We start from the raw sequence: 17,751 nt of genomic DNA on the forward strand, positions 1-17,751 counted from the left end.
CTCTCTCTGATTCCCTCACTCCCTCTGATTCTCTCACTCTCTGACTCCCTCACTCTCTGAATCCCTCTCACTCTCTGATTCCCTCACTCCCTCTGATTCTCTCACTCTCTGATTCCCTCACTCTCTGAATCCCTCTCACTCTCTGATTCTCTCACTCTCTCTGATTCCCTCACTCTCTGATTCCCTCACTCTCTGATTCCCTCTCACTCTCTGACCCCTCTCTCTCTCTGATCCCCTCACTCTCTGATTCCCTCACTCTCTGATTCCCTCTCACTCTCTGATTCTCTCACTCTCTCTGATTCCCTCACTCTCTGATTCCCTCACTCTCTGATTCCCTCTCACTCTCTGATTCTCTCACTCTCTCTGATTCCCTCACTCTCTGATTCCCTCACTCTCTGATTCCCTCTCACTCTCTGATTCTCTCACTCTCTCTGATTCCCTCAATCTCTCTGATTCCCTCACTCCCTCTGATTCTGTCACTCTCTCTGATTCCCTCACTCTCTGATTCCCTCTCACTCTCTGATTCTCTCACTCTCTCTGATTCTCTCACTCTCTCTGATTCCCTCACTCCCTCTGATTCTGTCACTCTCTCTGATCCCCTCACTCACTGATTCCCTCTCCCTCTGATTCCCTCACTCTCTGATTCCCTCACTCTCTGATTCCCTCACTCCCTGATTCCCTCACTCTCTGATTCTCTCACTCTCTGAATCCCTCTCACTCTCTGATTCCCTCACTCTCTGATTCTCTCACTCTCTCTGATTCTGTCACTCTCTCTGATTCCCTCACTCCCTCTGATTCCCTCACTCTCTGAATCCCTCTCACTCTCTGATTCCCTCACTCTCTGATTCTCTCACTCTCTCTGATTCTCTCACTCTCTGATTCTCTCACTCTCTGATTCTCTCACTCTCTCCGATTCTCTCACTCTCTGATTCCCTCACTCTCTCTGATTCCCTCACTCTCTCTGATTCCCTCACTCTCTGATTCCCTCACTCTCTGATTCTCTCACTCTCTCTGATTACCTCACTCTCTCTGATTCCCTCACTCTCTGATTCTCTCACTCTCTCTGATTACCTCACTCTCTCTGATTCTCTCACTCTCTGATTCCCTCACTCTCTCTGATTCCCTCACTCCCTCTGTTTCCCTCACTCTCTCTGATTCCCTTACTCTCTCTGATTCCCTCACTCTCTAATTCCCTCACTCTCTGACTCTCTCACTCTCTGATTCTCTCACTCTCTGATTCCCTCACTCCCTCTGATTCTCTCACTCTCTCTGATTCCCTCACTCTCTCTGATTCCCTCACTCTCTAATTCCCTCACTCTCTGACTCTTTCACTCTCTGATTCTCTCACTCTCTGATTCCCTCACTCTCTGATTCCCTCACTCCCTGATTCCCTCACTCCCTCTGATTCTCTCACTCTCTCTGATTCCCTCACTCTCTGATTCCCTCACTCTCTGATTCTCTCACTCTCTCTGATTACCTCACTCTCTCTGATTCTCTCACTCTCTGATTCCCTCACTCTCTCTGATTCCCTCACTCCCTCTGTTTCCCTCACTCTCTCTGATTCCCTTACTCTCTCTGATTCCCTCACTCTCTAATTCCCTCACACTCTGACTCTCTCACTCTCTGATTCTCTCACTCTCTGATTCCCTCACTCCCTCTGATTCTCTCACTCTCTCTGATTCCCTCACTCTCTCTGATTCCCTCACTCTCTAATTCCCTCACTCTCTGACTCTTTCACTCTCTGATTCTCTCACTCTCTGATTCTCTCACTCTCTGATTCCCTCACTCTCTGATTCCCTCACTCCCTGATTCCCTCACTCCCTCTGATTCTCTCACTCTCTCTGATTCCCTCACTCTCTGATTCCCTCACTCCCTGATTCCCTCTCTCTCTCTGATTCCCTCACTCTCTCTGATTCCCTCACTCCCTCTGATTCCCTCACTCTCTCTGATTCCCTCACTCTCTGATTCCCTCACTCCCTGATTCTCTCTCTCTCTCTGATTCTCTCACTCCCTCTGATTCCCTCACTCTCTCTGATTCCCTCACTCCCTCTGATTCCCTCACTCTCTGATTCCCTCACTCTCTGATTCCCTCACTCCCTCTGATTCCCTCACTCTCTGATTCTCTCACTCTCTCTGATTCCCTCACTCTCTGATTCCCTCACTCTCTGATTCTCTCACTCTCTCTGATTCCCTCACTCTCTCTGATTCCCTCACTCTCTGATTCCCTCACTCTCTGATTCTCTCACTCTCTCTGATTCCCTCACTCTCTCTGATTCCCTTACTCTCTCTGATTCCCTCACTCTCTGATTCTCTCACTCTCTCTGATTCCCTCACTCTCTCTGATTCCCTCACTCTCTCTGATTCTCTCACTCTCTGAATCCCGCTCACTCTCTGATCCCCTCACTCTCTGATTCCCTCACTCTCTGATTCTCTCACTCTCTCTGATTCCCTCACTCCCTCTGATTCTCTCACTCTCTGATTCCCTCACTCTCTGATTCCCTCACTCTCTGATTCTCTCACTCTCTCTGATTCCCTCACTCTCTGATTCCCTCACTCCCTCTGATTCTCTCACTCTCTCTGATCCCCTCACTCTCTGATTCCCTCACTCTCTGATTCCCTCACTCTCTCTGATTCCCTCACTCTCTGAATCCCTCTCACTCTCTGATTCCCTCACTCTCTGATTCCCTCACTCTCTGATTCCCTCACTCCCTCTGATCCCCTCACTCTCTGAATCCCTCACTCCCTCTGATTCTCTCACTCTCTCTGATCCCCTCACTCTCTGATTCCCTCACTCTCTGATTCCCTCACTCTCTGATTCCCTCACTCTCTCTGATTCCCTCACTCTCTGAATCCCTCTCACTCTCTGATTCCCTCACTCTCTGATTCCCTCACTCTCTGATTCCCTCACTCTCTCTGATTCCCTTACTCTCTCTGATTCCCTCACTCTCTGATTCTCTCACTCTCTCTGATTCTCTCACTCTCTGATTCCCTCACTCCCTCTGATTCTCTCACTCTCTCTGATTCCCTCACTCTCTGAATCCCGCTCACTCTCTGATCCCCTCATTCTCTGATTCCTTCACTCTCTGATTCCCTCACTCCCTCTGATTCTCTCACTCTCTGATTCCCTCACTCTCTGATTCCCTCACTCCCTCTGATTCTCTCACTCTCTCTGATTCCCTCACTCTCTGATTCCCTCACTCTCTGATTCCCTCACACTCTCTGATTCTCTCACTCTCTCTGATTCCCTCACTCTCTGATTCCCTCACTCTCTGATTCCCTCACTCCCTGATTCCCTCACTCTCTGATTCTCTCACTCTCTCTGATTCCCTCACTCTCTCTGATTCTCTCACTCTCATTCCCTCACTCTCTGATTTTCTCACTCTGTGATTCCCTCTCACTCTCTGATTCCCTCACTCTCTCTGATTCCCTCACTCTCTGATTCCCTCACTCCCTCTGATTCCCTCACTCTCTGATTCCCTCACTCCCTCTGATTCCCTCACTCTCTCTGATTCTCTCACTCTCTCTGATTCCCTCACTCCCTCTGATTCTCTCACTCTCTGATTGTCTCACTCTCTGATTCCCTCACTCTCTGATTCCCTCACTCTCTGATTCTCTCACTCTCTCTGATTCTCTCACTCTCTGATTCCCTCACTCTCTGATTCCCTCACTCTCTGATTCTCTCATTCTCTCTGATTCCCTCACTCTCTGATTCCCTCACTCCCTCTGATTCTCTCACTCTCTCTGATCCCCTCACTCTCTGATTCCCTCACTCTCTGATTCCCTCACTCTCTCTGATTCCCTCACTCTCTGAATCCCTCTCACTCTCTGATTCCCTCACTCTCTGATTCCCTCACTCTCTGATTCCCTCACTCCCTCTGATCCCCTCACTCTCTGAATCCCTCACTCCCTCTGATTCTCTCACTCTCTCTGATCCCCTCACTCTCTGATTCCCTCACTCTCTGATTCCCTCACTCTCTGATTCCCTCACTCTCTCTGATTCCCTCACTCTCTGAATCCCTCTCACTCTCTGATTCCCTCACTCTCTGATTCCCTCACTCTCTGATTCCCTCACTCTCTCTGATTCCCTTACTCTCTCTGATTCCCTCACTCTCTGATTCTCTCACTCTCTCTGATTCTCTCACTCTCTGATTCCCTCACTCCCTCTGATTCTCTCACTCTCTCTGATTCCCTCACTCTCTGAATCCCGCTCACTCTCTGATCCCCTCATTCTCTGATTCCCTCACTCTCTGATTCCCTCACTCCCTCTGATTCTCTCACTCTCTGATTCCCTCACTCTCTGATTCCCTCACTCCCTCTGATTCTCTCACTCTCTCTGATTCCCTCACTCTCTGATTCCCTCACTCTCTGATTCCCTCACACTCTCTGATTCTCTCACTCTCTCTGATTCCCTCACTCTCTGATTCCCTCACTCTCTGATTCTCTCACTCTCTCTGATTCCCTCACTCCCTCTGATTCTCTCACTCTCTAATTCCCTCACTCTCTGATTCCCTCACTCTCTGATTCCCTCACTCCCTGATTCCCTCACTCTCTGATTCTCTCACTCTCTCTGATTCCCTCACTCTCTCTGATTCTCTCACTCTCATTCCCTCACTCTCTGATTTTCTCACTCTGTGATTCCCTCTCACTCTCTGATTCCCTCACTCTCTCTGATTCCCTCACTCTCTGATTCCCTCACTCCCTCTGATTCCCTCACTCTCTGATTCCCTCACTCCCTCTGATTCCCTCACTCTCTCTGATTCTCTCACTCTCTCTGATTCCCTCACTCCCTCTGATTCTCTCACTCTCTGATTCTCTCACTCTCTGATTCCCTCACTCTCTGATTCCCTCACTCTCTCTGATTCCCTTACTCTCTCTGATTCCCTCACTCTCTGATTCTCTCACTCTCTCTGATTCCCTCACTCTCTCTGATTCCCTCACTCTCTCTGATTCTCTCACTCTCTGAATCCCGCTCACTCTCTGATCCCCTCACTCTCTGATTTCCTCACTCTCTGATTCCCTCACTCTCTGATTCCCTCACTCTCTCTGATTCCCTCACTCTCTGAATCCCTCTCACTCTCTGCTTCCCTCACTCTCTGATTCCCTCACTCTCTGATTCCCTCACTCCCTCTGATCCCCTCACTCTCTGAATCCCTCACTCCCTCTGATTCTCTCACTCTCTCTGATCCCCTCACTCTCTGATTCCCTCACTCTCTGATTCCCTCACTCTCTGATTCCCTCACTCTCTCTGATTCCCTCACTCTCTGAATCCCTCTCACTCTCTGATTCCCTCACTCTCTGATTCCCTCACTCTCTGATTCCCTCACTCTCTCTGATTCCCTTACTCTCTCTGATTCCCTCACTCTCTGATTCTCTCACTCTCTCTGATTCTCTCACTCTCTGATTCCCTCACTCCCTCTGATTCTCTCACTCTCTCTGATTCCCTCACTCTCTGAATCCCGCTCACTCTCTGATCCCCTCATTCTCTGATTCCCTCACTCTCTGATTCCCTCACTCCCTCTGATTCTCTCACTCTCTGATTCCCTCACTCTCTGATTCCCTCACTCCCTCTGATTCTCTCACTCTCTCTGATTCCCTCACTCTCTGATTCCCTCACTCTCTGATTCCCTCACACTCTCTGATTCTCTCACTCTCTCTGATTCCCTCACTCTCTGATTCCCTCACTCTCTGATTCTCTCACTCTCTCTGATTCCCTCACTCCCTCTGATTCTCTCACTCTCTAATTCCCTCACTCTCTGATTCCCTCACTCTCTGATTCCCTCACTCCCTGATTCCCTCACTCTCTGATTCTCTCACTCTCTCTGATTCCCTCACTCTCTCTGATTCTCTCACTCTCATTCCCTCACTCTCTGATTTTCTCACTCTGTGATTCCCTCTCACTCTCTGATTCCCTCACTCTCTCTGATTCCCTCACTCTCTGATTCCCTCACTCCCTCTGATTCCCTCACTCTCTGATTCCCTCACTCCCTCTGATTCCCTCACTCTCTCTGATTCTCTCACTCTCTCTGATTCCCTCACTCCCTCTGATTCTCTCACTCTCTGATTCTCTCACTCTCTGATTCCCTCACTCTCTGATTCCCTCACTCTCTCTGATTCCCTTACTCTCTCTGATTCCCTCACTCTCTGATTCTCTCACTCTCTCTGATTCCCTCACTCTCTCTGATTCCCTCACTCTCTCTGATTCTCTCACTCTCTGAATCCCGCTCACTCTCTGATCCCCTCACTCTCTGATTCCCTCACTCTCTGATTCCCTCACTCTCTCTGATTCCCTCACTCCCTCTGATTCTCTCACTCTCTGATTCCCTCACTCTCTGATTCCCTCACTCCCTCTGATTCTCTCACTCTCTCTGATTCCCTCACTCTCTGATTCCCTCACTCTCTGATTCCCTCACACTCTCTGATTCTCTCACTCTCTCTGATTCCCTCACTCTCTGATTCCCTCACTCTCTGATTCTCTCACTCTCTCTGATTCCCTCACTCTCTCTGATTCCCTCACTCCCTCTGATTCTCTCACTCTCTAATTCCCTCACTCTCTGATTCCCTCACTCTCTGATTCCCTCACTCTCTGATTCCCTCACTCCCTGATTCCCTCACTCTCTGATTCTCTCACTCTCTCTGATTCCCTCACTCTCTCTGATTCTCTCACTCTGATTCCCTCACTCTCTGATTTTCTCACTCTGTGATTCCCTCTCACTCTCTGATTCCCTCACTCTCTCTGATTCCCTCACTCTCTGATTCCCTCACTCCCTCTGATTCCCTCACTCTCTGATTCCCTCACTCTCTCTGATTCCCTCACTCTCTCTGATTCTCTCACTCTCTCTGATTCCCTCACTCCCTCTGATTCTCTCACTCTCTGATTCTCTCACTCTCTGATTCCCTCACTCTCTGATTCCCTCACTCTCTGATTCCCTCTCCCTCTCTGACTCCCTCACTCTCTGATTCCCTCACTCTCTGATTCCCTCACTCTCTGATTCCCTCTCCCTCTCTGACTCCCTCACTCTCTGATTCCCTCACTCTCTGATTCCCACTCCCTCTGATTCCCTCACCCCCTCTGATCCCCTCACTCTCTGATCCCCTCACTCTCTGATTCCCTCACTCTCTCTGATTCCCTCACTCTCTGATTCCCTCACTCTCTGATTCCCTCACTCTCTTTGATTCCCTCACTCTCTGATTCCCTCACTCTCTGTTTCCCTCACTCCCTCTGATTCCCTCACTCTCTGATTCCCTCACTCCCTGATTCCCTCACTCTCTGATTCTCTCACTCTCTCTGATTCTCTCACTCTCTCTGATTCCCTCACTCTCTCTGATTCCCTCACTCTCTGATTCCCTCACTCTCTGATTCCCACTCCCTCTGATTCCCTCACTCTCTGAATCCCTCTCACTCTCTGATTCCCTCACTCCCTCTGATTCTCTCACTCTCTCTGATTCCCTCACTCTCTCTGATTCCCTCACTCCCTGATTCCCTCACTCTCTGATTCTCTCACTCTCTCTGATTCTGTCACTCTCTCTGATTCCCTCACTCTCTGATTCCCTCACTCTCTGATTCCCACTCACTCTGATTCCTTCACTCTCTGAATCCCTCTCACTCTCTGATTCCCTCACTCCCTCTGATTCTCTCACTCTCTCTGTTTCCCTCACTCTCTGATTCCCTCACTCTCTCTGATTCCCTCACTCTCTGATTCCCTCACTCCCTGATTCCCTCACTCCCTCTGATTCCCTCACTCCCTGATTCCCTCACTCTCTGATTCTCTCACTCTCTCTGATTCTGTCACTCTCTCTGATTCCCTCACTCTCTGATTCCCTCACTCTCTGATTCCCACTCCCTCTGATTCCCTCACTCTCTGAATCCCTCTCACTCTCTGATTCCCTCACTCCCTCTGATTCTCTCACTCTCTCTGATTCCCTCACTCTCTCTGATTCCCTCACTCCCTGATTCCCTCACTCTCTGATTCTCTCACTCTCTCTGATTCCCTCACTCTCTGATTCCCTCACTCTCTGATTCCCACTCACTCTGATTCCTTCACTCTCTGAATCCCTCTCACTCTCTGATTCCCTCACTCCCTCTGATTCTCTCACTCTCTCTGATTCCCTCACTCTCTGATTCCCTCACTCTCTCTGATTCCCTCACTCTCTGATTCCCTCACTCTCTGATTCCCTCACTCCCTCTGATTCCCTCACTCTCTGATTCCCTCACTCCCTCGGACTCCCGCTCATCCCACTCTCTCATTCACACGCTTTCTCATTCTCTCTCTCGTTCTGTCTCTCCCCTTTCCTGATTTGATTCTATGTCTCTCCCCCAACAATCTCTCACTCTCACTCGTTCACTCATTCTCTCTCTCCACCCTCCCCTTCCTCTCCCTTCCTTGCTCCATCTCCCTCTCCCTCGCTCCCTCCATCCCTCCCTCTCCCTCCCACGCTCCCTCTCCCTCTTCGACCCTCTGTTCCCAGGCCTACCAGGAGGATATGGATATGAAGCCGGAATTGCGCTCGGATACCCTGGACACGAGGGAGGACTGCGAGCTCAAGGTAGGGGGCGCTCCAGGCTGCTTCCTCAAACTGTGACCCCTCTCCCTCACCCTCACCCCCTCTCCCCTCCTCACCCTCCCCCTCCCCCCTCCCCTCCTCACCCTCACCCTCACTACCCTCTCCCCTCCTCCCCTCCCCCTCATCCCCCTCCCCTCCTCACCCTCCCCTCACTCCCCTCGCCCCTCCTCACCCTCACCCTCACTACCCTCTCCCCTCCTCACCTGCTTCCTCACCCTCATTACCCTCTCCCCTCCTCACCCTCCCCCTCACCCCCTCTCCCCTCCTCACCCTCACCCTCACCCCCTCGCCCCTCCTCACCCGCTTCCTCACCCTCATTACCCTCTCTCCTCCTCACCCTCCCCTTCACCCCCTCTCCCCTCCTCACCCTCCCCTCACCCCCCTCGCCCCTCCTCACCCTCACCCTCACTACCCTCTCCCCTCCTCACCCTCCCCCTCACTACCCTCTCCCCTCCTCACCCTCTCCCTCACCCTCACTACCCTCTCCCCTCCCCCTCACCCTCACTACCCTCTCCTCTCTTCACCCTCTTCCTCACCCTCACTACCCTCTCCCCTCCTCACCCTCCCCCTCACCCCCATCCCCTATCACCCTCACCCACACCCTCCTCTCCCCTCCTCACCCTCACCGTCTCCCTCACTCTCACTACCCTCTCCCCTCCTCATCCTCTCCCTCACCCTCACTACTCTCTCCCCTCCTCACCCTCTCCCACACCCTCACCCTCACTACTCCCTCCCCTCCTCATCCTCTCCCTCACCCTCAATACCCTCTCCCCTCCTCATCCTCTCCCTCACCCTCACCCTCACTACCCTCTCCCCTCCTCATCCTCTCCCTCACCCTCACCCTCACTACCCTCTCCCCTCCTCTCCCTCACCCTCACTTCCCTCACCTCCTCACCCTCTCCCTCACCCTCACTATCCACCCCCCTCTTCTCCCTCTACTTCACCCCCACCCTCACTACCCTCTCCCCTCCTCACCCTCTCCCCCTCCCCCTCTCCCCCTCACCTCTCTCCCTCCCCCTCACCCTCCCCCTCACCCTCTCCCATCCTCACCCTCTCTCATTCCCCCTCCCACTCACCCTCCCCCTCACCCTCTCCCATCCTCACCCTCTCTCATTCCCCCTCCCACTCCCCCTCACCCTCTCCCCCCTCACCCTCTCCCCTTCTCACCCTCTCCCCTCCAACACGCTCACCCCCGTCACCCTCTCCCCCCTCACCCTCTCCCCCCTCGCTCTCTCCCCCTCCCCCTCTCCCCCGTCACCCTCTCCCCCCTCACCCTCTCCCTCTCCCCCTCACCCTCTCCCCCCTCACCCTCTCCCCCTCCCCCTCACTCTCTCCCCCTCACCCTCTCCCCCCTCACCCTCTCCCCCTCACCCTCTCCCCCTCACTCTCTCCCCCTCACCCTCTCCCCCTCACTCTCTCCCCCTCACCCTCTCCCCCCTCACCCTCTCCCCCTCACTCTCTCCCCCTCACCCTCTCCCCCTCACTCTCTCCCCCTCACCCTCTCCCCCTCCCCCCCTCACCCTCTCTCCCCCCCCTCCCCCTCACCCTCTCCCCCTCACCCTCTCCCCCCTCACCCTCTCCCCCCTCCCCCTCACCCTCTCCCCCCTCACCCTCTCCCCCCTCCCCCTCACCCTCTCCCCCCTCACCCTCTCCCCCTCACTCTCTCCCCCTCACCCTCTCCCCCTCACTCTCTCCCCCTCACCCTCTCCCATCCTCACCCTCTCCCCTCCTCACCCTCTCCCCTCCTCACTCTCTAACCTCCAATACCCCCTCACCCTCTCCCCCCTCACCACCTCTCCCTGCCCCTCTCCCCCCTCGCTCTCTCCCCCCTCACCCTCTCCCTCCACACCCTCTCCCCTCGTCACCCACTTCCCCTTCACCCTCTCCTCCTAACCCTCTCCCCCTCCCCCTCACCCTCTCTCCCTCCCCCTCCCCCTCACCCTCTCCCCCTCACCCTCTCCCCCTCACCCTCTCCCCCCCCTCACCCTCTCACCCTCCCCCTCACCCTCTCCCCCTCACCCTCTCCCCCCTCTCCCTCTCCCCTCCACACCCTCTCCCCTCCACACCCTCTCCCCTCCTCACCCTCTCCCCTCCTCACCCTCTCCCCTCCACACCCTCTCCCCTCCTCACCCTCTCCCCTCCACACCCTCTCCCCCTTCACCATCTCCCCTCCTCACCCTCTCCCCTCCACACCCTCTCCCCTCCTCACCCTCTCCCCTCCACACCCTCTCCCCTCCTCACCCTCTCCCCTCCACACCCTCTCCCCTCCTCACCCTCTCCCCTCCACACCCTCTCCCCTCCTCACCCTCTCCCCTCCACACCCTCTCCCCTCCTCACCCTCTCCCCTCCTCACCCTCTCCCCTCCTCACCCTCTCCCCCTTCACCATCTCCCACCTCCCCCTCTCCCCTCATCACCCTCTCCCCTCATCACTCTCTACCCTCCAACACACCCTCCCCTCCTCACTCTCTACCCTCCTCACCCTCTCCCCCTCATCATCTCCCCCCTCACCCTCTTCCCCCTCACCCTCTTCCCCCTCACCCTCTTCCCCCTCACCCTCTTCCCCCTCCCCCTCTCCCCTCCTCACCCTCTCCCCTCCTCACCCTCTCTCCTCCACACCCGCTCCCCCCTCAACCTTTCCCCCTCACCTTCTCCCCACTCTCTCCCTCACCCTCTCGGCACCTCACCCTCTCCCCTTCTTATCCTCTCCCCTCCTCACCCTCTCATCTCCTCACCCTCTACCCTCCTCATCCTCTCTCCTCCACACCCTCTCCCCACTCACCCTCTCCCACTCACCTTCTCCCCTCCTCACCCTCTACCCTCAACACCGTCTGCCCCTCACCCTCTCCCCCCTCTCCCCTCTCACCCTCTCCCTCCTCACCCTCTCCCCTCTCACCCTCACCCTCTCCCCCCTCACCCTCTCCCTTCCAACACCCTCCAGCACTCCCCCCTCCCACCCTCTGGCCATCTCACCCACCCCCCTCCCATCCTTCTCCCACCCCCTCTCCAATCCAAACCCCTTCCCCAAACGTTGCCCTCCACACCCCCGGCCCATCCCCTTCCCAGTTGCCCCGCCCCCACGCCCCTCCATCCTTGTGTTCCCTCTGACCCCAGCCTCCACCCCCACCCACCCACCTTCGCATTTCGGGGTTGGTGGGGTTTGAGGGGGGGGCCAACAGGGAGAGTGGGGGGAGGGGGGTCGGTTATGTGCTGGGGCAGACAGGAGGGGGGTAATGGCCATGCTTTGGGTGTGGAGGGCTGGTTGTGGGGTGGGGGTGGTGTGTTGGGAAGGTGTGGGAAGGAGGGCAGGAGGGGGAGAGGGGTGAGGTTGTGGGGTGGGGGGGGGGCGAGCGTGCCGTCGTGTGGGGTGAACCCTGAAGGACCAACATGTGAGGTGGGGGTTGGGGGGGCGCGGTTGGTGGGTTTGCAGGGTCAAAGTCCCCGGGAGCACAGCAGGGGGCGCCGTTGTTGGAGGGTGATGTTTTCCGGGACGGAGTGGGGTGAGGGAGCTCGAGGGTGGGGGGGATGGAGGGCGGTGGGGTTGGTGGTGGGTAGGGAGCGCGGAGAGTTGCCCGACTGGAACTAACCTCCCTGTCTGTCTTCATCACCCCCTCCCAACCCACCCCCCCACCCCCCACATCCCTCCCACCCACTCCCCATCTCACCCCTCACCCCCTCCCCATCTCACCCACCACCCCCTCACCCTCACCCCCTCCCCACATCCCTCCCACCCCCTCCCCCTCACCCCCCACATCCCCCCCACCCCCTCCCCATCTCACCCCCCACATCCCCCTCCCTCTCTCCCCCCACATCCCCCTCCCCCTGTCCAACCCCCTCCCCCCTCACCTCGTTGACCTCAGGACCCGACGAACGGCTACTACAACGTGAGGGGGCAGGAGGAGCGCCTGCCCTCGCGGACCCTGCTGTACTCGGAGTATGGGGGAGGGGGCGGCCGGTACGAGGGGAGGCCGCCCTCCCGCCTCTCCCACGCCAGCGGCTACGGGCCGGTGGGCGGGGGCGCAGTGACGGTTTCGGCAGCCGCGCCGGTGGGGAGTGGCAGCGGGGGAGGGGGAGGAGGGGGAGGGGGAGGGGGGCTGCTGGCCTCTTGCTACAGCCGCCTGGCTGAGTACGGGGGGGGCGAGGGTGGGGCCGAGGCGGGGAGCCAGCTCTCCTTCGATGCCTACGCCTACCCGCCCTGCGGCCTGGCCCCCTATGGCCGCCCCACCAACCTGGAGCGACTCTTCGACCCCGCGGCGACCATTGCCCCCAAGTTCCCCAGCGCCTCCCGTTTCTCCTACTCCTCCTCCCAGCATTCCGAGCACGGCCGGCCCTACCAGCAGCGCATGCAGACCCACGTCTGACACCCCCCCCCCCCCACCCCTCCATCCTCACCCCCCCACCCACACGCAGCGAGCTCTGTTCCCCCCCACCCCACAACACCACACTGCTGTCGAACGCACAGAGCGGGAAGTCACGGTAGCCCAGCTCGGTCAGGCGGCCGTCTCTCTGAGTCGGTCGCGGAGTTGGGGGTGTGGGGGGTCCAGAAGGTGGTAGGGGGTGTAGGGAGAGGGGAGGGGGGGATCTGCTCGATCCCCCCCAAACCCACTCCACCCCCTCCGCACCCCAAACCCCACCCACCCCGGCAGCCAATCAGGAGCGGCGTCCGGGACGTTGGGCCCCTGAGCCCCTTGCCCTCCCTCGCCTTGTCTCCCAGAAGCCCAACCCCTCCCCCACACCCCTCCGCCCACCCCAACTCCACCATCCATGCCCCTCCCCCTTCCAGGAGGGAGGGCCCATTCTCTCTACAATTCCATCCCACCCCACCCCCCCAGCTCCATTCCACCATCCCACCCCGCCCCCACAGCTCCATTCCACCATCCCACCCCGCCCCCCCAGCTCCATTCCACCATCCCACCCCGCCCCCCCAGCTCCATTCCACCATCCCACCCCGCCCCCCCAGCTCCATTCCACCATCCCACCCCACCCCCCCCCCCAGCTCCATTCCACCATCCCACCCCACCCCCCCAGCTCCATTCCACCATCCCACCCCACCCCCCCCAGCTCCATTCCACCATCCCACCCCACCCCCCCCCCAGCTCCATTCCACCATCCCACCCCACCCCCCCAGCTCCATTCCACCATCCCACCCCACCCCCCCAGCTCCATTCCACCATCCCACCCCACCCCCCCCAGCTCCATTCCACCATCCCACCCCCCCCCCCCAGCTCCATTCCACCATCCCACCCCACCCCCCCAGCTCCATTCCACCATCCCACCCCACCCCACCCCCCCAGCTCCATTCCACCATCCCACCCCCCCACACCCCCCAGCTCCATTCCACCATCCCACCCCCACCCCCCCCCAGCTCCATTCCACTATCCCACCCCACCCCACCCCCCAGCTCCATTCCACCATCCCACCCCCACCCCCCCCAGCTCCATTCCACCATCCCACCCCACCCCCCCCAGCTCCATTCCACCATCCCACCCCACCCCCCCCCAGCTCCATTCCACCATCCCACCCCGCACCGTCCTATTCCTCTCTCTCTCTCTGCCCAACTCCCCCAAATCCCACCCCAATCTTGCCTCCATCTTTCCCTCTCCCCTACACTCTCTCTCTCTCTACCCCCTTCCAAATCTCCTCTCCCCCTTTACTCTCTCTCTCTCTCTTTCACACACTCTCTCTCTCTCTAAATAGCACTCCTCCCTCTCCTCTCCATCTCCCGCAATGTCTCACCAAAACCCCCCCCTTCCCTCTCATCTCCCAAATCTCCCCCTCCCCTCTCTCTGTCACCAAACTCTCCCCCTCCCCTCTCTCTCTGTCTCCGAAATCTCCCCCTCCCCTCCCTCTTTCACCGAAATCTCCCTCTCCCCTCTCTCTGTCCCTGAAATCTCCCTCTCCCCTCCCTCTTTCACCGAAATCTCCCCCTCCCCTCTCTCTGTCACCGAAATCTCCCTCTCCCCTCCCTCTTTCACCGAAATCTCCCCCTCCCCTCCCTCTTTCACCGAAATCTCCCCCTCCCCTCCCTCTTTCACCGAAATCTCCCTCTCCCCTCTCTCTTTCACCGAAATCTCCCTCTCCCCTCTCTCTTTCACTGAAATCTCCCTCTCCCCTCCCTCTTTCACCGAAATCTCCCCCTCCCCTCCCTCTTTCACCGAAATCTCCCCCTCCCCTCCCTCTGTCACCGAAATCTCCCCCTCCCCTCCCTCTTTCACCGAAATCTCCCCCTCCCCTCTCTCTTTCACCGAAATCTCCCCCTCCCCTCCCTCTTTCACCGAAATCTCCCTCTCCCCTCCCTCTTTCACCGAAATCTCCCCCTCCCCTCCCTCTTTCACCGAAATCTCCCTCTCCCCTCCCTCTTTCACCGAAATCTCCCCCTCCCCTCCCTCTTTCACCGAAATCTCCCCCTCCCCTCCCTCTTTCACCGAAATCTCCCTCTCCCCTCTCTCTTTCACCGAAATCTCCCCCTCCCCTCCCTCTTTCACCGAAATCTCCCCCTCCCCTCCCTCTTTCACCGAAATCTCCCTCTCCCCTCCCTCTTTCACCGAAATCTCCCCCTCCCCTCCCTCTTTCACCGAAATCTCCCCCTCCCCTCCCTCTTTCACCGAAATCTCCCTCCCCCCTCTCTCTTTCACCGAAATCTCCCTCTCCCCTCCCTCTTTCACCGAAATCTCCCTCTCCCCTCTCTCTGTCTCCGAAATCTCCCTCTCCCCTCCCTCTTTCACCGAAATCTCCCCCTCCCCTCTCTCTGTCACTGAACTCTCCCCCTCCCCTCTCTCTGTCACCGAACTCGCCCCCTCCCCTCCCTCTTTCACCGAACTCGCCCCCTGCCCTCTCCCTGTCACCGAACTCGCCCCCTGCCCTCTCCCTGTCACCGAACTCGCCCCCTGCCCTCTCTCTGTCACCGAACTCGCCCCCTCCCCTCTCTCTGTCTCCGAACTCGCCCCCTTCCCTGTCACCGAACTCGCCCCCTCCCCTCTCTCTGTCACCGAACTCGCCCCCTCCCCTCTCTCTGTCACCGAACTCGCCCCCTCCCCTCTCTCTGTCACCGAACTCGCCCCCTCCCCTCTCCCTGTCACCGAACTCGCCCCCTCCCCTCTCCCTGTCACCGAACTCGCCCCCTCCCCTCTCTCTGTCACCGAACTCGCCCCCTCCCCTCTCTCTGTCTCCGAACTCGCCCCCTCCCCTCTCCCTGTCACCGAACTCGCCCCCTCCCCTCTGCTCCTATTCCCCTGTTTATTTTAAATCTCCTACACCCTCTTAAATCTGCGCCCCCTTCCCACCTTGTTCCCCGTCTCCAGACCTCCTCCCCACCCCAGTCTCGCCATCGCTCTGATCCGAAAACCAGCCCTCCCCAGGTAGACGGGAGCCCGAGATAGTGCCCCCGGTGAGACTCGGACAACTCTCTTCCTTTTCCTGGGCACCCCAATGCAGCAGCTGCTTCCCCACCGCCCGCCTGTATATATTTTTTTACCTGCTCCGGTATTTTATACAAACATTGTATATATTTATATAAAGATCGATAACTTGATCACTGCGGCTTCTCATTGGATGTGGTGGGGGTGCTGGGGAACAACTGCATTTACATAGCGACGGCACAGTGCAGAGACAGTGTTGGGCTGGGTGTGTGTGAGGGGTGTGTGTGTGTGTGTGTGTGAGGGGTGTGTGTGAGTGAGTGAGTGTGTGTGTGAGGGTGTGTGTGTGTGTGAGGGTGTGTGTGTGTGAGGGGTGTGTGTGTGTGTGTGTGTGTGAGGGGTGTGTGTGTGAGGGTGTGTGTGTAGAGGGGTGTGTGTGAGGGTGTATGTGTGTGTGTGTGTGTGTGTGTGTGAGGGGTGTGTGTGTGTGTGAGGGTTGTGTGTGTGTGTGTTGTGTGTGAGGGTGTGTGTGTGTGGGTGGGTGTGGTGTGTGTGAGGGGTGTGTGTGTGTGTTTGTGTGTGAGGGGCGGTGTGTGACGGGAGTGTGTGTGTGAGGGGTGTGTGTGTGTGTGAGGGTGTGTGTGTGTGAGGGGTGTGTGTGTGTGAGGGTTGTGTGTGTGTGTGTGTGTGTGAGGGTGTGTGTGTGTGTGTGAGGGGTGTGTGTGTGTGAGGGGTGTGTGTGTGAGGGGTGTGTGTGTAGAGGGGGTGTGTGAGGGTGTATGTGTGTGTGTGTGTGTGTGTGTGTGAGGGTGTGTGTGTGTGTGAGGGTTGTGTGTGTGTGAGGGTGTGTGTGTGTGAGGGGTGTGTGTGTGTGAGGGGTGTGTGTGTGAGGGGTGTGTGTGTGTGTTTGTGTGTGAGGGGCGGTGTGTGACGGGAGTGTGTGTGTGAGGGGTGTGTGTGTGAGGGGAGTGTGTGTGTGAGGGGTGTGTGTGTGAGGGATGTGTGTGTCTGAAGGATGTGTGTGTGTGTGTGAGGTGTGATGATGGGGGACAGTGTAGAGGGGCTTTACTCTGTATCTAACCCCGTGCTGTCCCTGTCCTGGGAGTGTTTGATGGGGGACAGTGTAGAGATAGCCTGCCTGCTCTTGCTTCTCCTGTCCCTTCTGCCCATCACCTCGAATCTAGCCCCTCAGTAATGGTGTTAACAATCTGCAGCCCTCTCCCCGACATTATTCTGCCACCTCCCTCAGGGCTAGCATGAAGGCTTTGGGCTGCATGGCCTCACAGGATCTTTTTACCATGTTCTGTCTCAAGGAGGTGTCAGAGAAAGAGAGAGAGAGAAATCGAGGGAGTGAGAGAAAAAGAGGTGACAGATGGAGAAAGACTGAAGGGGACAGAGAGTTCGAAGGAGAGAGAAAGGGGGCGAGAGAGAGAGAATGGGAAAGGGAGAGAGAGAGAGAGAGAGAGGGGACAGGGAGAAGCAGAGAAGGGGGAGGTGGAGAGAGGGTGTGGGGGAAAGGGTTCGGAGAGAGTGAGAGCTGGTGAGGGAGGGAGAAAGAGGGTGAGAGAGAGGGGGTAGGGGAGAGGGTGAGAGAGAGAGAGTGAGGGGGAGGCAGGGGTGAGAGAGAGGGGGAGAGGGTGGGAGAGAGAGTGTGAGGGGAAGGGAAGGGTGGGAGAGAGGGTGAGGGAGCAGGAGGGAGGGGGTGAGTGAGAGAGGGTGGGGGAGAGGGTGGAAGTAAGAGGGAGGGAGGGGGTGGGAGAGAGAGGGTGAGTGAGAGAGGGTGGGGGAGAGGGAGAGGGTGAGGAGGGGGTGAGAGGGAGGGAGGGGATGGGAGAG

At 57.3% G+C, this 17,751-nt stretch overlaps 2 protein-coding genes across 2 annotated transcripts in view; both read left to right on the top strand.

Moving 5' to 3' along the window:
- The window catches only part of LOC132813255 (kin of IRRE-like protein 1), a gene marked incomplete at its 5' end in the record, with an annotated part of 37,680 nt that extends 24,195 nt beyond the window's left edge, over positions 1-13,485 (top strand). Inside the window, 2 exons of the mRNA XM_060823114.1 lie at positions 8,467-8,544; positions 12,421-13,485. Coding sequence (XP_060679097.1) covers positions 8,467-8,544; positions 12,421-12,921 — 579 coding nt within the window. The remainder of the gene's footprint in view (positions 1-8,466; positions 8,545-12,420) is intronic.
- A 577-nt stretch (positions 13,486-14,062) lies between these two features.
- On the top strand, positions 14,063-16,091 carry LOC132813254 (uncharacterized). The gene has a single exon (XM_060823112.1). The coding sequence runs from the start codon at positions 14,288-14,290 to the stop codon at positions 15,803-15,805; it is 1,518 nt and encodes a 505-aa protein (XP_060679095.1). The 5' UTR covers positions 14,063-14,287; the 3' UTR covers positions 15,806-16,091.
- Positions 16,092-17,751: the final 1,660 nt, after the last annotated feature.

This window comes from Hemiscyllium ocellatum, unplaced genomic scaffold, assembly GCF_020745735.1.
Source record: "Hemiscyllium ocellatum isolate sHemOce1 unplaced genomic scaffold, sHemOce1.pat.X.cur. scaffold_3574_pat_ctg1, whole genome shotgun sequence".
NCBI classification, from domain to species: domain Eukaryota; kingdom Metazoa; phylum Chordata; class Chondrichthyes; order Orectolobiformes; family Hemiscylliidae; genus Hemiscyllium; species Hemiscyllium ocellatum.